The following is a 13,251-nucleotide window of genomic DNA, read 5'->3' as shown; positions in this document are numbered from 1 at the left end:
AACGTTTATTTATTTTTGAGAGAGAGAGAGAGACCCAGCGCCAGCGGGGGAGGGGCAGAAAAAGGGAGACACAGAATCCAAAAGAGTTCCAAGCTCTGTGCTATCAGCGCAGAGCCCGATGCAGGGCTTGCACTCACGAACCACGAAATCACAACTGAGCCGAAGTCGGACGCTTAACTGACTGGGCCACCCAGGCGTCCCGCTGTCTGTGTCTTTAAAGCCACAGAACCCCATGAAAGAAAAAGGTGTATGCTGTTCGTGCCTTGTAATTCTGGGGTGCGGTAGCCTGGAGGCAAGGTGTGCTCCGTCTGGGTCCTGGGCTGGCCAGGTTGTGAGGGACCCGCAGGGAGGTGACGGGGGGCCAGGGTCAGGTCTCCACCTCCCCAACGCCTGCTTTTGAACTTGGCAAGCTCACGGCCCCAGGAATGAGTCCTGCTCAGCCTCACGCTGACCTGAGGAACACGGGAGCCCCCAGCACCAGGCAAGCTTCTTTCCTACGTGATCTCAGGACCGACAGTGACGCTGCCTCCCCGTCTGCACGTCTGTAAAGCCCAGAACTCCCTGCAAGTACCGACAGTGGGTCGGTCCCCTGAGAGTCTGCTGTCCTGTCCTGTCCAGCGGACCCAGAGCCACAGATGCCTTTCCGGGTGTCCGCGCGTGCATGCACGTGCGTGTCTGTGTTACCCCCGCAGCCCGACTAGGAGCTCTGTGCAGCAGGAGCCGGGCCTCACACCTAAACTGCCCCCGACACTCGGCCCTCCTCTGAACGGCAGGGGGAAAGGCCTCACCGTCTCTACCTGCCTCCTCCCTTCCTCTCCTGTTTGCACTTCCCACTGGTCAGGCCGAGTCTGCTCTGTCTCTACCCCTCCCTGTCCTTCGTCAACACAACCTCGCTCCACCTGACAGTGCCCACACCGGCCAGGCTGCTCCAGAAGGCTCCGGGCCCCACACTGATTAAGGCAGGCTGGCAGGCAGCCCAGGAGGGGCAGTGGTGCCCGGGAGTGTGCACCTCTGTCCGGAGGCCCTCCCCTAACGACGCACCGAACCCTGGCCCTCAGTTTTATCGCCTTTCCTTGTCATCTGTCACTGGAGTATCTGGATTCAGGGGCACAGCTGGCCAGATGGCCGTGAACCTGCTTTGCTCAGCCCCGAGGACCCCTCTTTACCTTCCGTGTCTATCAGTGAGACAAAGTCCCAATATCCACGAAGGTGCCTTCTACCTTTAAAACTCTAGGACTTGGCGCCTGGGTGGCTCAGTCAGTTAAGCCACCGACTTTGGCTCAGGTCACGATCTCACGGTTTGTGGGTTCGAGCCCCACGTCGGGCTCTCTGCTGACAGCTTAGGGCCTACAGCCTGCTTTGGATTCTGTGTCTCCCTCCCTCTCCGCCCCTCCCCGTCCTCTCTAAAATAAGTAAAACGTTAAAAAAAAAAAAAAGAAAGAAAGAAAAGAAACTCTGGAACATGAAGTGCCTTTCTGGAGGGCAGCCTGCGTCCTCCGCCCAGGGAAGCCCACTGTGACTGCTGCGGCCTTGCGTCCAGGTGCACATGTGCCCCACCTGCAGGGGAGGAAGGAGGTGGGTCCCACGGCCCCCAGCAGCAGAGACCCACCCTGGCCTGCCAAGGCCGCTGGGCAGAGGCCACAGGGAGAGGCGGCCTCCCTCCCTGTGGGACAGGCGGGGACTGACAATGCGGATCGGCCTCCCTGGCAGGATTCTCTCTCTTCAGCCTCATGTATAGGAATGACCTTGGCCACACAAGGCGCCATTATCGTTACTAGGTTTCTGAACCACTCCCCTGGCAACAGAGGCCATTCCCGATTTGCCAGTCAAGGCCCTGCCTGTAATTGTTCCGGATGTGCTGAAATAAGTAACACCTTAGCGGCACAGAGGCCACTCTGTCCAGCACGGGAAGCTCAGCCGGGGGTTACCGGCCGGCCGGGCCCAAAGGCTCCAAGAAGGCAGGTCCCCGCGCCCCTCCAGTGCGCCACGTCTCGCTACGCCACGGATCCTTGCAGGAAGGTATGCAGAGCTACAGAATAGGTTAGCGGTGAAAATGCCTTGGGGGTTCCCCCCACAGAACAACCTTCTGCCTCAGAAATGAGGAGGATCCTGACACTTCCTGGGAACTCTGGCCCTTGCTGGGGGCAGTGAGGTACCTGCTACTGACTGCTAACTTGCGTTCCCCCAAATTCACGTGCTGAAGTCCTGCCCCTCAGTGTGATGGTGTCAGCAGGGTCCTCCTTCAGCGGACCTCAGAGAGCTCTCTCTGCTCTCCGCCAGGTGAGGACTCAGAGGAGTCACCATCTGCAACCAGAAAGCGGCTCTCGCCACAGCCCAGCCACAGCGACGCCCTGATCTCAGACTCCCAGCTCCAGAACCGTGAGCAGCAAATTTCTGTCAAGCTGCAGAGTCGGTGCGGTTCTGTTCCTGCAGCCTGAGCACACAAAGACGGCAGAGACGATGCTCCCTGCATCCTGCCCGGAGACAGCCGCCATCCGTCTGTCCTAAGAAAGCAATGCCGTCTGGCAGGGAGAAACGGCTCACGGGGAGGGCGGCCCCGTGCTCCTGGAGCTGCCCCCCACCCCCACCCCGGCTCACCGCTCACCGTGGGACTCGGGGCGGGGCCGACAGGGACCAGGATGGGGAGGGACAAACCCACATCCCATCGGAAACAATGAAAAGGAACTGAGAATGTCCCACCCCAAGTGGACAGGACCCGGGAGGATACATCTGTGAAGGGCTGTCCCGGGAGGAAGGACTCTATCTGTTCGGCATGACCCCATGGGGAGAAATGGGAGCTAACCAGCCATCCCCCCCAAGTACCACCCTTCTGTCCAGATACTGCTCTGGGCCCCAGGAAGCCGCCACCATGGACAAACCAGAGCAAACAAGATTTGCCCTACACTTCAACGGTAACAAAAGCCACTGGTTCAACCTTCTGTTGGAGACATCCCACTTTGTGTCACCACTGTGAGGACTGTGACCAAGTAATGTCGGCCAATGGCATGAGAGATGTTCGTCAGGTAGTCTGCTTCCCCCTCAACACCCAGTTCCTTCAAGGCAGCAGCCACGTTCGACCTTAATCTTGTCTACACGGCATCTAGAGAGTAACAGGTGCTCAGAAACACGAGACCAGGCAACCCCAACGTCCATCCACGGTGGAAAGGGTAACCACCCGTGGCAGACGCCCACAACCGAGCATTATCCAGCCTTGAAAAGGAATGATGTCGTGGGGCACCTGGATAGCTCCGACGGTTAAGCGTCCGACTTTGGCTCAGGTCATGACCTCGCAGTCGTGAGTTTGAGCCCCAGGTCGTGCCGTCGGCTGTCAGCGCTGAGCCCACTTCACTTCCTCTGTCCTCCTCTCGTTCTCTGTCCCTCCCCCACTCACTCTCTCTCTCAAAAATAAAAAGACATTTAAAAACTTTAAAAAAGAAAGAAATGATGTCATGATACCAGCTATGACGTGGATGAACCCTGAAAACATTATGCTCGGTGAGAGAAGCAGGCACACCAGGGCACTTGCTGGGTGATTCCTCTGATGAGAAATATCCAGAACAGGTCAACTCGCAGAGACAGAGGGCACTCCGTGGCTGCCCAGAGAGCGCCTACCCGATGGGTTTGGAGTAATGGAAACATTCTAGAATTAAAGAAAGATGACAGCTGCATAGCACGAATGGCCTAAATGCCACTAAACAGTACACAACACAAATTAGTTGTATGTTATGTGCAGTTCACCTTAATTTTATTTTTTAATGTTTATTTTTGAGAGACAGAGGCATGAGTGGGGGAGGGGCAGAGAGAGAGGGAGACACAGAATCCGAAGCAGGCTCCAGGCTACAAGCTGTCAGCACAGAGCTCGATGCGGGGCTCGAACCCACGAACTGCGAGATCATGACCTGAGCTGAAGTCAGACGCTGAAGTGACGGAGCCACCCGGGTGCTCCCCACCTTAATTTTAAAAACATACCTTGTTGAATGAATGAAGTGAATCTCTGGGTTCTGGTGCAAAGGTGTGTGAAAGCTGTATGTGGACACAGCTTTGTGCTTGTGCTGTCCCCTCACGACAGGAGTGCGGCCCTGACAGGGGCCTAGCCACCTAGCCATGGTGGGCGGGAGGGGTTGTGGAGGGGAGCTGGTGGTGTTCACATTCTGCACCCTTCTCTCCCTGTGACCACCGTTCGTGCACCATGCCTGATGGACGACACAGCCCCCAACAGCAAGCCCAGGAGAGCAGCGTGAGGCAGGTGCAGCCCGGGAGCCAATTCCATTGCAATTTTACTCCGTGGATCACGTTTAGCAAGTATGTCTGCAATTAAAGGGGTAGAGAGCCGATGATGTCACAAGACATCGAGCCGGTCGAGGCCCCTCATCTGTCTCTCCCCAGCCCCTGGCAGGGGAGGGGAGAGTGAATGATGCTCTCTAACCATGAGACATATGAAAATCTGAGTCCATTTCCAATGGGTCCCAGCAAAAATAACAAGGTAAAGATGGGGCGGGAGCTTGGTGGTAAATGCTGGGTTTGTTCTAACCTCGTCCCAAGGACCAAATGCAGCCCGCGGTCTGTTTTTGTATGGCCTGTGAGCTAAGAATAGCTTTTACCATATATATATATATATATATATATATATATATATATATATATATATACACACACACACACATATATATATATATGTAAATAAAAGAATACACAGCAGAAACCGTATGCAGCTCAAAAAGCCTAAAACACTGACATGCGCACCCAGCACCACTTCCTTCCTCGGGGCCCTCCACGCACAAATTTGAGGAAATCAACCCACATGTAGAGAAAAACCACTCGGCCTCAATCTGTCCCCACTGGTTACCAGACTCCACACTTCAGCCCCAGGATAAATAAACGGTAAAATATTTACAAGCCTTTGCAAACCTCCGTGAATGCCAACGTGCCAGGTATGGTCTGAAATTGTTTGCTGAGGCTATTTCTGTCCCGGGAAAACCGACCTGCCGGAACGTCAGGGCTGAGACAGGCCCACAAACCAGGAAGAGCCTCTTCTCCTCTCACTGGAGCTGCAAGAACAGGAACCGACGGCCGACAGCAGCGCTCCAGATCACATGATGTGTTGTTCTCGAAAACCGAAGAAGTTCAGGGTGATGTCACGGGGGTGAGCAGCCTTTGAGCCCGTCAGTGTCTGTCGTCTAGACAGCCCGGCCCTCACTGCCCAGCCCAGCACCTCCAGGAAGAGCCCCTCCCAGGCACTGGAAGCCTCAGGCATTTAGATGGGGGACACATGAAAGCCCTGTCCTTGGGGAGGGCACCCACCACCCTCCCCGGGAATGATACCCACCTGGGGACAGTGCTCTCTCCCTGCCTCCACCCCCAACCCCACAGGCCCTGCTCATCTGACCTGGGGAAAGACAGGGAGGAAAAAGATGCCACAAAACCCTGTAGGTAGCAGGGTGTGTGGGACCCAGACCAAAGCTCCCGGTGGGGACAGGAGCCGCAGGTCTGGGCTCGGTGCACACGGATGAAGCCAGCAGCGCTTGGGTCGGACTCTGCTGTTGGGAAATCAAGGCTTCGTGGTCAGTGGGGTTTGATTTCACATATACTGTGTGAGTCTAACCATTCCCAGGAGCGCCGAGGGCATTAATGAAATATGGCTCACCTTAGGTCGGCACCAAAGCAGTAATAACGGGAGCAGGGAGAATTAAAAGCTTGTGCTGCAAGGAGAGATCTTGGAAGCCAGGCTGTGGAATTAGAAGCCTTCTTCCTGGGGGAAATTTTTAGAAAGCTGGGAAGCTACTTCCTGGGAGAGGCTGGTGCTGGGCGGTAGACAAGGTAAATAAAGAAACTTGTCCTGGGCTCTGTGTGCCCATGCCCTCGTAGAGGCACATACACAGACATATACACAGATGCTTACACACACACACACACAGGAAGACATGCAGGTACATACACACACAGAGGCATGCACACGGGCACGCACACACAGGTGTACACAGAAAGACACGCACACAGATGTACACACACACAGGTACACACACAGCTCTGGAGGCTGTTAGTCCACTGACTGACCACAAGGAGCCTGTGCCAAGGACAAGGAGATCATGGGTACAGTGCACAGAGGTGAGGCCGAGCATATGCCCTGCCTTGGTGTGACTGGTCCCAGCTTTGAAATAAGGTACCTGGGGGCTGTGAAAGGCTTGCCTTGTGTGTTCCTAAGCTTCTTACTTCTTCATAATCACCAACAAGCCTACAAGCATCCCCCCGCTCAACTCCTGGATCAGGGCTGGCACACAACAGGTATTTAGTAAATATTTCTTGATTAAATGTGATAAGACTTGTTTCTTCCTAAGATCAACACCTCCCTTTTCCTGGTGGGGGAGGCGGGGGGAGAGAGGATCCCTGGACTCGATTCTGGTTGCCTCCTGGCTTCCTGTCAGCAGGGCTGAGGACAGGGATGCATTTTGAGTTGGGGGGCGTGTGTGCACCAAGCACAGGCTCACAGGTCCTAGGTCTCATCCCGGCTCTTCACGCCAGGCTGGGTGACCCTGGACAAGTCATTAGAATTCTCCTGGCCTCGGTTGGCTCTCCTGCAAAATGAAGGGCCGGGCGGCTGAGCCTCCCACTCTCCCCGGCTCCTGGCTCTTCCACACTCTCCCTGAGGCCAGGCCATGCGCCACGACCATATTACAAACACAAATGCCGCCACGCGGTGGTCAAAGTCATTTTGGTGACCCGATGGGGTGATAAAAGGAGAGCCAGCACTGGGGTGTGGTCCCTGCCGCTAGAGGCAGAAAGAGGACCTTAACTGAGGTGCAGAGAGATGCCGCACAGACAGTATCTCCTTTGACCTCCAACCAGGAGGATGGGCACCATGGTGGCCGCTTCCCCAGGGAGGAAGGTCAATAACCAGCCACGGGAGCCACACTCGGGGTAAAGCCAGGATTCGAACCCAGCTCTGCCCAGAGTCCCTGCTCCTTCCATTCCCAGTGATGCCTCCTGATTCATAGGCCTTTACTGGCACATCATGAGCCCCAGGCCCCCATGATGTGCTCCGACACCCACCATGGCCCCCAGACCCCCAGGATGAGCCCCGGTCCCCACAGTGACTCCGACACCTCCCATGAGTCTCAGCGCCCCGCCCCCCCAACCCCCCTTGCAGCTTCCCAGCTGCCCCGTAAGACGCGCAACGGTCCTGGCTCCTGCCTCAGCATCCATTAATCACACCACATCTCCCCCCACCGAGAGGGCGCACCTCTCCTTTTCCTTCCTCAAACCACCCTACTGTGATGGCAGGAATCTGTCACCGGGCTCAAGACAAAGCTGTAGCAGCAAGAAGCTGAGCCCCCTCCACTCAACCGAACTCAGGGACCCCCAAGAGTCTGGGGTCCAGATTCGTAATTCCCAGTGAGAATGGCTGGAAGACACAGCTGCCCGGGGATCACCGAGCCCACGGCCACACCACCACGTCTGCAGACAGACCCGCCCTGCCCAGGGGCTGCCCTGGCCCAGGAGCTGGGGTGGGAGGCACCGCAATACCTCAGCCCCACGTGCCTCGGGTGTCAGGGTCCTGCTCTGATGGAAACCCCTATGTGAAGGGCAAATGGAAGGGCAAATGGTGCTAGAAGAGCAGGCTCTGGAGGAAAGGCCTCGGTTCACGCTTCGGCCCCATCCCTTCCGAGCCAGCAAGGAGCCGAGGGGGAGCTTGGTGGGGGGCCGGCACGGGTGCTGGGGCCCGGAGCCAGAAACGAAAGGTACTCCGTGCTCCGTGTTCCGGAGAGCGCCCCAGACATCTGGGCCGGCCGTTCACACCCTTCACGGGGCCTGCTCAGAGTGGGCACAACCATCACTACCACTAGCCGACTCCCCACCTTCCAGGCCATATGACAGGGCAGAGAGTGGAGACAAGGAGTCATCAATCAGCCTGCCGGCAGGAGGGCAGCATTCATGGTGGAAGATGTGACCGTCACCCCAGTTCACTGGAGACAAAACTCCAAGGGAACTGCTCAGGGGGATCAGGAAGCAGGGGACCTGGCCACCCTGCTCCCCGGGCAGGAGCCGCGCTGGGAACGCTCAGTCCCAAGAGGTGGACACCTGAGAACAAAACGGGTTGTGGAGAGAGTCCTGCCAGAGGCCAGCCTGTGCCATGGAGGTCTGAGGACACCAGGGACTCAGGAGCAGCACCTGCCTCCACCTGGGACCTGTGTGGGTGGCGGGGCCCCCAGGAGGGCAAAGAAAGGAAAGGGGCAGGTGGGGACCTGGGAGGAGACCTCGTGTGGGCACCAGCCCATGACCTGTGTGGCCCCACCCAAAGCCAGGATTGGACGGAAGGGGGGCGGGCAGAGGGGGCCAGGACAAAACCGAGTCCACGATGTAGACATGACCACATGGCCACATGGCAGGGTTACCCACAGAGCCAGAGGCGAACAAGCTGGAAGTGAACAGGCAGGGAGTCACTTGAGACAACCCTGTCCACGCCCCACCCCCCCACCCCCACCTTGGGCCAGTCCCAGAAGAGCCAGATTCCGAAGACGGAAGGGGAGAGACTTAAGAGTGCAGCCCCTGAGGGACCGGACCGCGGCACTCGGATGGTCAGGGCACCTCACCGGGTGCTGCACAGGCTGCGTCTTCACCTCTCCGACCCTCGGAGGAGAGAGTGAGAAGATCCTTCTCACGGGTCATCAAGGAGGATCCACAGACACGTCACTGAGCCCCAGGCGCAGGGCCAGACACAGATGACAATGACAGTAAAAACTTCCTCCAGCTCCAGGACCACCTTCCAGTTCCTCCCCAGGCTTCTGCCACACCGGTCCCCTGCCACTGCCCTCTCCTTCCCAAGCAGCCTCCCAAACTGCCCCAAACCCACCTCTTCTCTGAGGACTCGGCTCCCACTCAAGCCTCCTGAAGCTTAAGCATACACTCCCCTAGATCCCTGAAGTCATTGCTTAACTGTGTGGTACACAGTACATTTTGTGTCTCCCCAGCCAGGTGTTCGCCCTCGCAGAACAGGTGTCACGTACGCAATAGGCTATGTTCTCCCAGAAATACTGTACCACACGGGACAGGCCTGACACTCAGATGTCAGAAGTGTGGGTGGGTCTCCCGGCTCTTCTGTGCACTGACCATGTGACCCTGAGTGAGTCACTGAACCTCTCTGACCTTCCCCAAAAAGGGAACACTATCTGAGGACTGCCGTGAAGCATAAGGCAAACCACTCAGAACTGTGCCTAGCACACAGGAGGCGCTTCTTAATTATTTCCTGCTACCCCTCCCCCAAAATATGATGTACTTGTTCTGAGATGGGACTGGGCAGCAGGAATTCTTAAGGCTCTCTCTCCTGGCAATTCCAGTGGTTGAGAACCTTGTCTAAGAGAAGGCACATGGAGGAGGGGGGCACCTGAGGGGCTCAGTCAGTTAAGCGTCAGACATCAGCTCAGGTCGTGATCTCACAGTTCATGGGTTCGAGCCCCGTGTCGGGCTTTGTGCTGACAGCTCTGGAGCCTGCTTCAGATTCTGTGTCTCCCTCTCTCTCTGCCCCTCCCATGCTCATGGTCTGTCTCTCTCTGTCTCTCTCTCTCTCTCTCTCAAAAATAAAGAAACATAAAAAAAATTTTTTTAAATAAGAGAAGGTACACGGGAGGGAAGAGGAAGAGAGTGACGTCAGAGCTGGGCGCCGAGCTGAGCCCCAAAGGGTGACTCCCTTTAGAACTCCTCAGAAATATCAGAGCATTTGTCAGGAAGCCAAGGGATGGCTCTGCAGGGTCTCGGATGCCAGCACGGAGGCACCGCCTTCCTCCGCCAGCCACCCTGGATACATAAAGGGGAAAAAAAGACTGGGAAGATATAAAGAGGCCAGAGCTTGAGGCCTCTTGGCCTGAGCAGCTCTGTCTGCCTGGTCACTCTTTCCCTCACTCAGCATTTACTTGCCAACCAGCAGACGGTGCAGAAACTGTGGCCCTGGCCCTAGTCCAGCCGAGCGGAGGATTTGCGTGTGATTAGCAGAGAGCTATGGCACTGCCCTACCTTTCCCTTTTCTTTTTTTTCTTCAAAAAGGGGCACAAACGATCTCAGTACAAAACACGATCGCTGTCACCGTGCTGGAAGTAACATCAACCCATCTGACTTTTTTTTTTTTTTTAATTTTTTTTTTCAACGTTTTTTATTTATTTTTGGGACAGAGAGAGACAGAGCATGAACGGGGGAGGGGCAGAGAGAGAGGGAGACACAGAATCGGAAACAGGCTCCAGGCTCCGAGCCATCAGCCCAGAGCCTGACGCGGGGCTCGAACTCACGGACCGCGAGATCGTGACCTGGCTGAAGTCGGACGCTTAACCGACTGCGCCACCCAGGCGCCCCCCCCATCTGACTTTTGTATCTTGCAGGAACTATCTCTTTCTGATCCCACTAAAAAGCTGGAGTAGTCTGCAATGTAGCTGACTGCCTCAACCAACTTGGGAGCTTAAAAGTAGTAGCTGGAGAGATAAAACCCACCACTTGTGCACTGGAAAACAGTGCTACATAGAACATATCAGCAGACTTCAAGTGTGGATCCATTTTTATAAGGTTATAACAGCTACTAAATGGTACATGTGCTATTTTGCAGTCAGAACGTATTTTCACCAGATTTCCAGTCATGGCCTGCTTCTACCTTTTCTGGCCTTTCTTTTTTTTAAGCAATGGCATTTTCTTTAGAGAAACAGGGACGCTGTGAAAAGGAATGTAATGCCTGCTTGCACAAAGCCTCTGCCCATGAGAGAGCTCTTAAATCAACAGGTGACATGGGCAGAGTCCTAGTGAAAATGCATGCTTTAGTGCTTGGAAAGCTAATGAGAATCAGAGATGATGGTGATGGCATTGTGCTATTAAACCTTTATGCAATTCTTTACACGGTATTTGCACAGCACTTTACAATAGCTGTCCTTTTCTCAAGGCAGCGGTCACAGCAGCCAAGTCGATTCACATGGTCTCCCATTAGCTTATTAACAACATGCCTCATAAACTGGTTCCTCTGTGCCCGTAAAAGAAACCCAGTAAACTTTATGGCTTTTTCTTGGGGGCCTCTCAGACCGGCTCAGACAGCAAGCCTGACCTCCTGCCGCAGCAGCTGGGGAGCTGGGTGTAACCCCAGACTGCTGTTTAGCAACCCTGTGAAATGAATTAGTAAGCTCTAGTTCATTCAAGAGGGCTCCTAAGCTGGAGATGAAAAACATCTTACCCGAAACGGGACAATCCCACCCCGCCATCACTCAAAAGAAAAAAAAAAAAAAAGAAAAAAAAAAATCGGCGTCTGGCCCAAATCTGGAGGCCAACATGCGGATGACCTTTCCAGGCTCAGAGTTAGGTGTCCTGGGATGACGGGATGGAGGAGAAATTCTACAGTTCAAGTCTTCCTGGCGGACACGCTTCCCACGGTACCGACCCTGATGTGTGTGTGAGGGAAGATGCGGCTGTGTCGGGACAGTGAGGGCCCGACACCCACTGGACCATGTTGAGCTAAGGGCAAGGACAGACGTGGTGGCCTCCGGCCCTGACTTCCTTTCGCTTTCGCCTTTTTTTGGGGAATACGAGGGCGATACCTGAGAGAATGGCCTGCAGGTAGGACAGGGCTCGGGTGACCCCAGCCCAGTGCCTTTTCCCATACACTGTCAGCCCTGGGGCTCTGTGACCGCCCCCTGGCAGCCGTCGCCCCGCATCTGGCGCCGAGCAGGGCGGGGAGCCACCTGCCAGGTGAGCGCCCGCCCAGGTGCCTCCCGCTCGCGGCGCTGCGTTCCGCGACTCACCTGCGTGAAATACAAGTTCATCAGCGTGAGGGTGAAGAACTGGAGGCACACGGGAAAGCAGTAGAGCAGCCAGAAGACGAAGGGGCTGAGCGCATTGGCCGCCACGAAATCTTTGAAGTAGAAGGAGAAGAGGACCGTCCGCAGGGAGGCCCAGAAGAGGCAGAGGAAGAGGAAGACGCTCTGGTAGCTAAGCCGCTTGTGGCGGTAGCGCAGCACCAGCCAGAGCTGGACGTAGATGAACACGAAGAGCAGCGAGTAGAACACGGTGTAGACGATGGTGAGGCCGAGCTTCACGTAGGGGGGCACGGCCGGGGTCAGCGTGGGCGGCAGCGAGTCGTTGCGGAGAGGGTCCCACGGCGGAGCCTCCATCGGGCCGGGGGCGCTGCAGCGGGGCCGGGGGCGCTCGGGCCTCATCGGGGCTCGCCGCCGCCGCCCCCGCGGGGGTCTCCGAGCATCGCGCTCCGCCCGGAGCCCGGCGACTGGAGGAAAGAAAACAAGCCGCACTTCCTCCCCCGGCACCACATGATTCACTGGGGCGGCCTTTGTCTGCGATTGGCAGCGCCGCGCCCGCCGCCCCCGCGCGCCCGCCAGCCCCGCGCGCCCCTGCGCCACCCCGCGCGCCCGCGGGCGCCCACCCCGTGGCCCCGAGCCGCACGCCCTCTCGCCCCGCGTGGCCCCGCCCCGCCCCCCGCACTGCGCGTCCCCGGCGCCGCCCGCCCCCCTCCAGACACCGCGCCACTACTCTGCCCCGCCCCCGGCTCCGCGCGACGCGCCCCAGCACCGCACCGCCCCCTGTCCCGCCCCCGCCAGACGCCGCGCCGCGCGCCCCAGCACCGCACCGCCCCCTGTCCCGCCCTCGCCAGATAACGCGCGGCGCGCCCCAGCACCGCACCGCCTCCTGCCCCGCCCCCGCCAGACACCGCGCCGCGCGCCCCAGCACCGCACCGCCCCCTGTCCCGCCCTCGCCAGATAACGCGCGGCGCGCCCCAGCACCGCACCGCCCCCTGCCCGCCCCCGCCAGACGCCGCGCCGCGCGCCCCATCACCGCACCGCCTCCTGCCCCGCCCCCGCCAAACACCGCGCCGCGCGCTCCAGCACCGCACCTCCAGCTGCGGGATACTGTGTGGGGCGCCCCATCACCGTACGGCCCCCTGCCCCGCCGGGCACCGCGCGCCCCAGCACCGCACAGCCCTCCCGGCCAGACACCGCGCCCGCGCGCCCCATCAGCGCACCCGTCCCCTGGTCCCGCACCGCCAGACACCGCACGACGCGCCCCAGCACCGCAGAGCCCCCAGCCAGACACCGCGCCGCGCGCCCCAGCACCGCACTGCCTTCCGCCACTGGGTCTCCACTCCGCACCGCCGCCAGGCGGACTCTAGGCTCTGCCTGCGGCACGGCACGCCACCCCGCTCCCCTCCCCCGCTCCGTCCAGCACCCGAAGCCCCCCCACCGACCGCCTGCCCTCGGTTGGTGCTTCTCACTGCCTCCC

The 13,251-nt window shown here is 57.9% G+C and overlaps 1 protein-coding gene across 5 annotated transcripts in view; it reads right to left on the bottom strand.

The window, feature by feature from the left end:
- The window catches only part of GPR137B (G protein-coupled receptor 137B), a 63,516-nt gene extending 51,151 nt beyond the window's left edge, over window positions 1-12,365 (bottom strand). For 2 of the 5 annotated variants that reach the window (XM_058696231.1, XM_058696232.1), the window contains exon 1: window positions 11,763-12,365. In XM_058696231.1, coding sequence (XP_058552214.1) covers window positions 11,763-12,176 — 414 coding nt within the window. In that variant the 5' untranslated portion in view covers window positions 12,177-12,365. The remainder of the gene's footprint in view (window positions 1-11,762) is intronic. The other 3 variants (XM_058696229.1, XM_058696230.1, XM_058696228.1) reach the window with 3 other exon arrangements.
- Between the last annotated feature and the right edge of the window lie 886 nt (window positions 12,366-13,251).

The sequence above is a fragment of the Neofelis nebulosa genome, chromosome 13 (genome assembly GCF_028018385.1).
Source record: "Neofelis nebulosa isolate mNeoNeb1 chromosome 13, mNeoNeb1.pri, whole genome shotgun sequence".
Lineage (NCBI taxonomy): Eukaryota > Metazoa > Chordata > Mammalia > Carnivora > Felidae > Neofelis > Neofelis nebulosa.
Note: the sequence above shows the minus strand (reverse complement) of the source record. Positions and strands in the feature narration are given on the sequence as shown.